This window comes from Eschrichtius robustus, chromosome 10 (assembly GCF_028021215.1).
Source record: "Eschrichtius robustus isolate mEscRob2 chromosome 10, mEscRob2.pri, whole genome shotgun sequence".
NCBI lineage: Eukaryota > Metazoa > Chordata > Mammalia > Artiodactyla > Eschrichtiidae > Eschrichtius > Eschrichtius robustus.
This window is the reverse complement of record NC_090833.1, coordinates 37,594,488-37,602,399: the sequence shown is the minus strand read 5'-3', so window position 1 is coordinate 37,602,399 and position 7,912 is coordinate 37,594,488. Positions and strand designations below refer to the sequence as shown.

Here is a 7,912-nt window from a genome sequence, read left to right as displayed (position 1 = left end):
GCTTTGGGGACCTGTTGACTGAATTCACCCTTCACCCCCTATCCACACAGACACATTTGACTGAGACAGTGGAAATCCAAATCTGGGATGAGGGAAGGGGTGGGGAGTCATTCTGAGAGACTCAGAGGTCTGCTTGTCTCTCTGCTCTAAGAATCAGATACTTGCCCTTCTCCTGAGGGCACCACCTTCCAGACCTAACTCCACTCATTCTGTCACCTCACAAAGGATCCTGGGCTTTGGGGTTTTGCTTTTAGGCAACAAGAAGGACTAAAGGCACTGCCACCTGAGTAAGGATTCCTGTAGCCCTTTCTCCTGAGTCTCATAAGGTAGACGATGTTGGGAGAAGGTATCATAGACAACCAGCACTCAACTGAATCAGACAGCTTTGAGTCTTCCCACTCAAGTGTATGTAGTAGGCAGACAAGAGATAGACATGAAATTTTACTCAACACATGAAAAGGGAAACAGGAAAAAACGTGCTATGAGCAAAGTCAATGCCTTGTTGGTGGAAGGGGGGCTTCTTCTGGAACCAGAACAGCAGTAACCAGACCAAATTTTGGAGAACTACCACCAGCCTCTCCAATGCCAGACTTATATTGGAATGGTCAGCTCCAGCCATGTTCCCCAAGGACGGTGTAGCAGAAAGCCCTCCCCACAGATGGCCCACTGAGGCCCCAGCTAAGATTCTTTGAAATGTGGCAGCTACAGGTCACGAGTCTCCAGCAGAGACGTCCGAAATTCCTCAAGAAGGGTTTCACGGTCAGGGCGATGGATCCAGCCCAAACAGGTTTCTAGGTACAGGGGGAGAGACCTGAAACCAAAAAGGGTGATGTCTAAGGGAGGACAGGCAGAAGACTGCGCAGCCATTCCCTCCCTTTCATTCACCACCGCTCCCAATAGGCCCAAGGACTCCAGGACGCCAGCTGCCTCTCAGCCTCACCATGCAGCATTCTCCTGTGGCAACTCAGTTTGGGCCTCCAGCCTCCGCCAGAGAGCAGTGGCCTCATCCCTCCGATCCAGCCTCCTCAGAGTCTGAAGCAGGTGAAAGGAAGCGTCTTGATTACCTGTAGCCCCACCCCAGAGTAGAGAGCCTTAGAACTTGACACAGACTTAAGCATCATTTTATAAAAGGGAAAACTAAGGCCTAGAGCAGGGAAGTGTCTTGCCTACATGGTACCAGGGGTACATCACTGCCAACCATGCCTATCCCTGGGCACTGCCTGCTCAGGACAAAGGGCTCAGCTGACCCTGCTCCTGCCCAACACATTCTCAGCACAGTTATGGTCTCTGTGTCTGAAGACACTGGGAACCCTAGAGAACTCCTGAGAGGCCTTCATACACACTTGTATATGTCTTGCATATGTCTGCACACCTGGATATATCCCTATATATATACAGGCACAACCCCATTCACCCCTCCTATCAAGGAACATCACTCTTACACTAATCCCCAAGTACCTCCCCCACGGCCCTCTCTGTCCTTACGCATCTGTGCATAGTTGATGTCTTGCACATGTACATACCTGGGCACACCTGCACACTGAGAAGGAAGTCCTGTAGGGCTTTGGTATCCTGGCCACTGGCCACCCATTCCAGTCCACGACTAATCAGGGCGGCTGCCCGAAGCTGTTGTAGTGCCACATCTGATGTACACCCCTGCTCACAGCTGGAAGCCGGCCCTGGGGACCACTCCCAAAGTCAAGACATGTGTTCCCAGCCACACTGTCACCAACACCTCAAGTCCCCTCTCTATCTCTTGTGTTTGGAGTCCCTTTCTCTTAAATCTCCTGGCGGGCTAGGACACATGGAGAGGAAACCACCACCACCACAGAGGAAAACTGAGAGTCTAAATCACCTTGTTCTTTATCCTTGGGTGTGGCCTGGAAGAGCAGCTCAAGGCACCTGAAGTGGGACACAGAGCAGGGGTAAAGAAGAGTCAACCTCAGAAACTCTAGGGTGAGTAGATAAGAATGGAGCTCACCAACTCAGGTTCCAATTAGAAAATTATCCCTCCACATTTCCCGGAGGGTCGTGGTTGGCTTCCTGGGCTCACCGGCTAAATTCACTAATTGCCTCCTTTTGGGCCCCCAGTTGCACCCAAGCTTGGCCCTGAAGCAGATAGGTGGCAGAGACCCAGGGTGAGCAGTGTGGTAACTCTTTGGTTCCTCTTCTGGCATCTTCCCACAGCCGGGGCCTCTTGGGAAGCAGGGATGACATGCGGCTAAGCAGCTCCTCACACACGGTCAAAGCATCCTGGGCTCGGCCTGCCTGAATCAGCGCTGCTGCTGCCTCCAAGAACACCTCAGGCACACAGGGCCCTGGGGGGCATGGGGGTGGGGAGAACTGGGGTGGGAGGAGAATGCAGTGTCTTGAAGAGACATGAGCCACCACCCCCAACCTCTTCACCAGGCTCTGGTATCATGCAGAGACCACCCATTGCTTGCTGCCCGGATCCCCCTTGCTCTGGGAACCCTCCCAGTCTGGTGCCCCAGATTGGACAGAAAGAACAGCAGAGGAAAAGTCAGGAAAAAGCAGTCCTGCGCTACTCCAAAGGAGACTCCAACCCTCCCACCCCATTGCAGAGCAACATGACATACCCACCTTTGGCTCCGAGCCATCCAGCAACAGGGCCAGCAGGTCCAGGTAATGTTCTGCAGCATTCTCTGCCCTGAAGAGTCATAACCCATGAGTCTCACCTTAGGCCATAGCAGGGCACTCCAAGGGCTTTTAGCTAAGGGCCCTGGGGTGTGGGGAGGGCGAGGTTTGGGGACTCCAACACTGGCTCAGTATGGATCTCTACTACTTACAGACTGGATTTGGGAGAAGACTTTAGAGTTTTCAAGATACAGGAGATTAGTGTCTGGGTAAAGAATCCTCAGTTCAGGTCCAGCAGCAAGGCAGGAAGCTGAGAGTGGGGACCCATGTCCTGCCCCTGACTTGTCCATCCCCCCAACTCGTAAGAACAGAAGCAGAGTCACAGCACAGGGGAGGTGCCAGAAGTGGGAAGAGGAGCTCAGGTGAGCAAGGTGGACCTCACCTTCCCGTCTGTAGGCATCGGCTTGCTAGCAGGTACTTGGCCTGGCTCTGTGTGCCACAGTGAAGGGGTGAGGCTGGGTCAGGTCGTGGGAGTAGTAACTCTACTTCAATGAGAAGCTGTGGGGCTTCAGGGATATGAGCGACACTCAAGGCCTAAAGAGAACAAAAAGAAGAACGTATATCTATAATCTCTGGGACCCATACTTCCTTCTACTTACACCTTGACTACTTACCCCAACACAAGCATCTCAGCAGTCCCCGTATCTTCACCCGACACAGTTCCTTACCTCAACCAGCAGCTCCAGACACTCGATCTCTGCTGCCGTGTTCTCCAGTTGCCGATACAGCCTGGAGGCCTCCAGAAGCGGGGGACCCCAGGTTGATTCCCCTTTCAGGGCTGCAACCAAGTACAGCAGAGCTCTCTGTGGACTGCCCTAGAGGGGTGAGAGGACACAAGCCTCAGCTACCCTCACAAAGCAGAAAGCTGCTCCTAACACCCCTGGTTTCCCCAACCCACCCTAGGACTGTCTTTACCATCTTACGAAGACAGGTCCCCAGGGCTGTGTACACCTGGACCAACACAGGCCGTGGGCACAGACCTGAGGCCGCTTCATGCAGGCTGCTCAGTGCCCTGGGTAGGTTCCCTGTGATCAGCTCCTGGAGGCCTGTGGGCAACCGGGGTGTGAGCTTAGAGAGGCCAATAGGGCAGGGGGTATGATGGGGAAGAAGAGCACAGAGAAGCTCTACTGAGCTGAAGGGTAGAGGATAGAGAAGACATGAGCCCAGAGGACCCCTTAAGACAGGGAGTGGGGAGGAAGGGACAAGTCAGATTGCTAGCTGGCCTTGGCGATAAGCAAATGCTGTCAGAAGGACACCCCTCAAGTCCTGGGCATCCTGCAGGGTCAACGGAGCATCTGACTCCTCAGCTGGGGGCCTCCAAGTTTTCAGGAGCAGCAGCAGATCCTCAGAGGCCCCGCTCTGGGGAAAGAAGGATGATCAGAGGTTCCAAGCCTGTAACTACCCCTTCACCTATCTCAGTCCACCCTGGCTGGACTCTGAACTTAAGGATCCTCCTGATTCTTGTTCCCTCAATTCTAAGAGATCGATAGCTGTGAGGCAAGGATAAAGGGAGGAAGAAAAACCTGGGGCAGAGATGATCTATTTTAATGAGTCTCCTCACTCAGGATCAGCCCACGAGGACACAGGGCAACGACCATGTTTGGGTTACTGATGAAAAGACTGAGACTGGGAGGTGACTTCAGCAAGGTCACGAGAGCTCTAATTCTACCCAAGATAATCAAGCTCCCAAGAGAACCCCTCCAATGAGGAACAAACCAGAGCAAGGTCACCTAAGAGTCCCTGAGAAAACCTGGGTCTTCTGAACACCAACCCAACAGCCTTTCCAACACATAATGATGATACTGCAGCTAGGAAGGGTGGGAGGAGGAAAGAGACCCTTAGGTCCAGATCACTGCCTGAATTACCTGGCTAACATTCAGGGTCTGCAGCAGCAAGGTCAGGTCCCCAAGACGGTCAGTGCTCAGCCAAAGGGAAGCCTGCAGGCCAGCAAGGTGGTGAAGGGCAGGGAGCAGCTCCGGCAGAAGGGAGGAAACATGGAGGACGGAGTCCCACAGCCCCCTGAGCCCATGTTCCAGCCTGGCCTTCAGCTGCTCCTGGGTCTCCAGCACTGTAGAGTATACACACACATACAGCTGAGGTGGGACCTCATCTCTGGCTTTTCTTCTCTGCAGGAGCCCAAAGGTCACAAAGGCGCTCCTGGTCCGAGGAGCACATGGAGGATCAGAGAAGGGCATCTCCGTGGAGGTGACAGATTATGTTGCTCCTCCTATCCCCCTTGCAAGAACTTAAGCCCAGCCTGAGGCTGGCAGGGGCATGGAAGGCAATCTCTGGCCCTCACCTCTCTCTAGGCCCTGCTGGATATCCTGTGCCAGGTCCTCAGTGAAACCCTGGGCCAGGCTTGCCCTCAGGGTAATGAAATTGCAGATGACAGTCAGTTCCAAGGGGAGAACAGAAACAGCCGCAGGGAGCCCTGGAGCAACAAATGCTGGTCTCACAGACCACTCTCAGGTGAAAGAGATCACCCCACCCCAACCAAAATGGCCTCAATAAAGAACCCACCCTTTGGAGACTTCCCTGCTGGCGCAGTGGTTAAGAATCCGCCTGCCAATGTAGGGGACACGGGTTCGAGCCCTGGTCCGGGAGGATCCCACATGCCGCGGAGCAACTAGGCCTGTATGCCACAGCTGCCGAGCCTGCGCTCCAGAGCCTGCGAGCCACAACTACTGAGCCCGCGAGCCACAACTACTGAAGCCTGCGCACCTAAAGCCCGTGCTCCACAACAAGAGAAGCCACCGCAATGAGGGGCCCGCGCACCACAACGAAGAGTGGCCCCCACTCGCTGCAACTGGAGAGGGCCCGCACGTAGCAACAAAGACCCAACGCAGCCAAAAAAAAGAAAAAAGAAAAAGAATCCACCCTTTGGACAGAGAATTTGGAAAGCGCAGAAGGTTTTCCAAATAGACCATCCTGGAGACCACTTCTTCAAATGCTGCTGCTGCTGTGTGTGTGTGTGTGTGTGTGTGAGTAAGGAGAGAGATTCACCTGTATAAAAACGATTCCATTCCAGTCCTGTCTGTGCCTTAAACAGAACACCTTACCCCCTGAGTAATCTCCTCGATCCCAGAAATGCAGAAGAGGAACTGGTCTCTGGCTGTGGAGGAGGGGAGTGACCATCCTGGGGAGAGCGCTACTTACCCTGTAGACTATGGAGGAGTCCCCGGAGCCCTTCCAGTGCATCTTGAGCCAACTGCTGTCGCCTCGGAGACAGACCTGAGTCCTGAGCAACCTAACAAATGTGGGGTGGGGTACAGTCCTTCCCTCTCCCCTTGCAGCTGTGGCAAGGGATGTCGTTCTCCAGCCATTTCTGGCTCTTTAGGGGAGGTCACGCTCAGCCCCTCCCCATCGGCCAGGGTAAATCCACTGCATACCCCTTTCCTGGTATTTTGGGGTTGCAAAGAGAGGGTCCCAGCAACCGCGTTACCTTGGCCTGTTGAACTAGTTGGTCATTCTTTTCCCTCCACAGGTCCAGGCAGCTGGCGTGAGAGGCTGAAGAGCCCGGAGGGGTCCTGTGAGCCATGGCGGCCGAGGCTGGGCCCAGACACCTGAAGGGGGCCGCTGAAGGGTAAGCCTGGCCCCTCCGACGCCCCACTGAGAGCGGAGAGGCCCGTACACTTCCGCACCCCGCCAAGGCTCCTTTGCTCCCCTCGGGGTTCCAGCCGGGGCGGCCTACCCTTTCCGGGAGAAACGGACACCCCACCGGCCGCCTGGCCGGGATTCTACCTCCGCCTCTTCCACCCGCGCCTCTGATTGGCCCGGCCGGCAAAATGCTCGGCTGCGGTTGGTCGTCTTCAAGGGTTACTCCCCGCGGGAAACTGGAAGAAGAAACGAGTCGGGGCCAGACCAGAGAGGAAGGCAGAGGCGGGCCAGAGACCGGGGGCGTGTCTGAGTGGGTAGGTCTTACGGCTCGCCGTTCCGCTGCTCAGCCCTCGCGGAGGCCAAAGCCTTAAGTCGACCTCAAAAACCCGGAACCCGCGGATCAGCCCTTCCCTCGCCGCCACACATCCAGGTCGGCCGGGGATTTACCCCGCCGCGGAGGGCTGGCCCGCGCGATGCACGCTGGGAGTTGTAGTACCGCCGGGAGCCGCCACGAAAGGTCCAGCCCCAGAAGTGTCTTCAAAAAGAACTGACCTGAGACCGAGGCCCTCGGTAATCGGCCCATCCTATCTCTGCTCACCATGGAGCACCAACACGCTCACCACAGTCTGCTCAACCACATGCAGTCCGACTAGCTGGCAGCGCAGCCCTGTGCCTGTGCAGCCTGCCCTGCTCAAATATACCTGCCCAGTCCTTTCAACATATGGAGGTAGGAGAATTGGAGATCCGTAAGCAAAGAAGAAACAAGCTGCGACACTTGCCAACTATAAAGTCAACTCAAAATGGATAAATTGGACTTCATTAAAATTAAAAACTCTTGTGCTACAAAGACACCATCAAGAAAATTCAAAGATGTAAGTCAAACTGTTATGCTGGACACCTTAAACATATCCAGTGATGTATGTCAATTATATCTCAATAAACTGGGAAAAAAAGAAAATTCAAAGATGTCAATTATACCTCAATAAAAAAAGAAATAAAAGAAAACTCAAAAGTCACAAATGGGAGAAATTATTTGCAAATCATATACGTCATCTTTCAGTGGTCTCATCTCTTCCTGTCCTGGGCACCCTCAAACCTCAAACCCCAGTCCTGACCCTTCTCAGAACCTCTTCCCCACTTCTTTGATGGATGTTTCCATGAGGATTTCATGCCAGCACTTCAACATGACACAGGAGTAGTGAGGTGGATGGAGGGCACAGGAGACGTGTGAGGAGCATTAGATTCATACAATTTTGGCTTCAAGTCAGGAATAATCAATGGGACAAGGTGTGTTAGATGGGTGAGTAGGTCTGATAAAAGGCAGCACAGGTTGGGAAACCAGGGAAGCCTCCACAGACGTGAAGGGCGAAGGGTGTTCTGAAATGAAAGGACACAGTTGAGGAGGAGGAGATACAGCACTATTGGGGCTTTAGACAGTGAAAGTCTGTGTGCTCCATGATGCCTGGGCCTGTCTTTTCAGCCATCTGTGTTATCAGCCAAAGCAAAAGAATTTAATAAAATATGTTCCATGGCAAAGGAAAATGGCAGGTGGAATAACAGTAGTGATTTGGGAAGAGTTGGGAGAAGTGAATTCAGACAACTCCAACCACCTCCCAGCGGTTCTCAGATGTGGCCAGGTCTCCATAAGACGGCTGATCCC

The 7,912-nt window shown here is 53.8% G+C and overlaps 1 protein-coding gene across 3 annotated transcripts; it reads right to left on the bottom strand.

Moving 5' to 3' along the window:
• Positions 1-428: 428 nt before the first annotated feature.
• Positions 429-7,875, bottom strand: FANCG (FA complementation group G). 3 transcript variants are annotated; one of them, XR_011075093.1, is made up of 14 exons: positions 6,098-7,875; positions 5,812-5,902; positions 4,955-5,086; positions 4,521-4,723; positions 3,879-4,014; positions 3,571-3,701; positions 3,324-3,470; positions 3,038-3,189; positions 2,602-2,668; positions 2,054-2,343; positions 1,856-1,902; positions 1,524-1,679; positions 941-1,032; positions 429-811 (listed from the first exon to the last, which is right to left on the bottom strand). XR_011075093.1 is itself a non-coding variant. In XM_068551812.1 (14 exons), exons 1-14 carry the CDS (start codon positions 6,191-6,193, stop codon positions 703-705), a joined length of 1,881 nt encoding a protein of 626 aa, XP_068407913.1. In that variant the 5' UTR covers positions 6,194-7,875; the 3' UTR covers positions 429-702. The 3 variants fall into 3 exon arrangements, 2 of the variants coding, with proteins under 2 accessions (XP_068407913.1, XP_068407914.1); XM_068551812.1 differs by having other exon boundaries at positions 941-1,064; XM_068551813.1 differs by lacking the exon at positions 1,524-1,679 and having other exon boundaries at positions 941-1,064.
• Between the last annotated feature and the right edge of the window lie 37 nt (positions 7,876-7,912).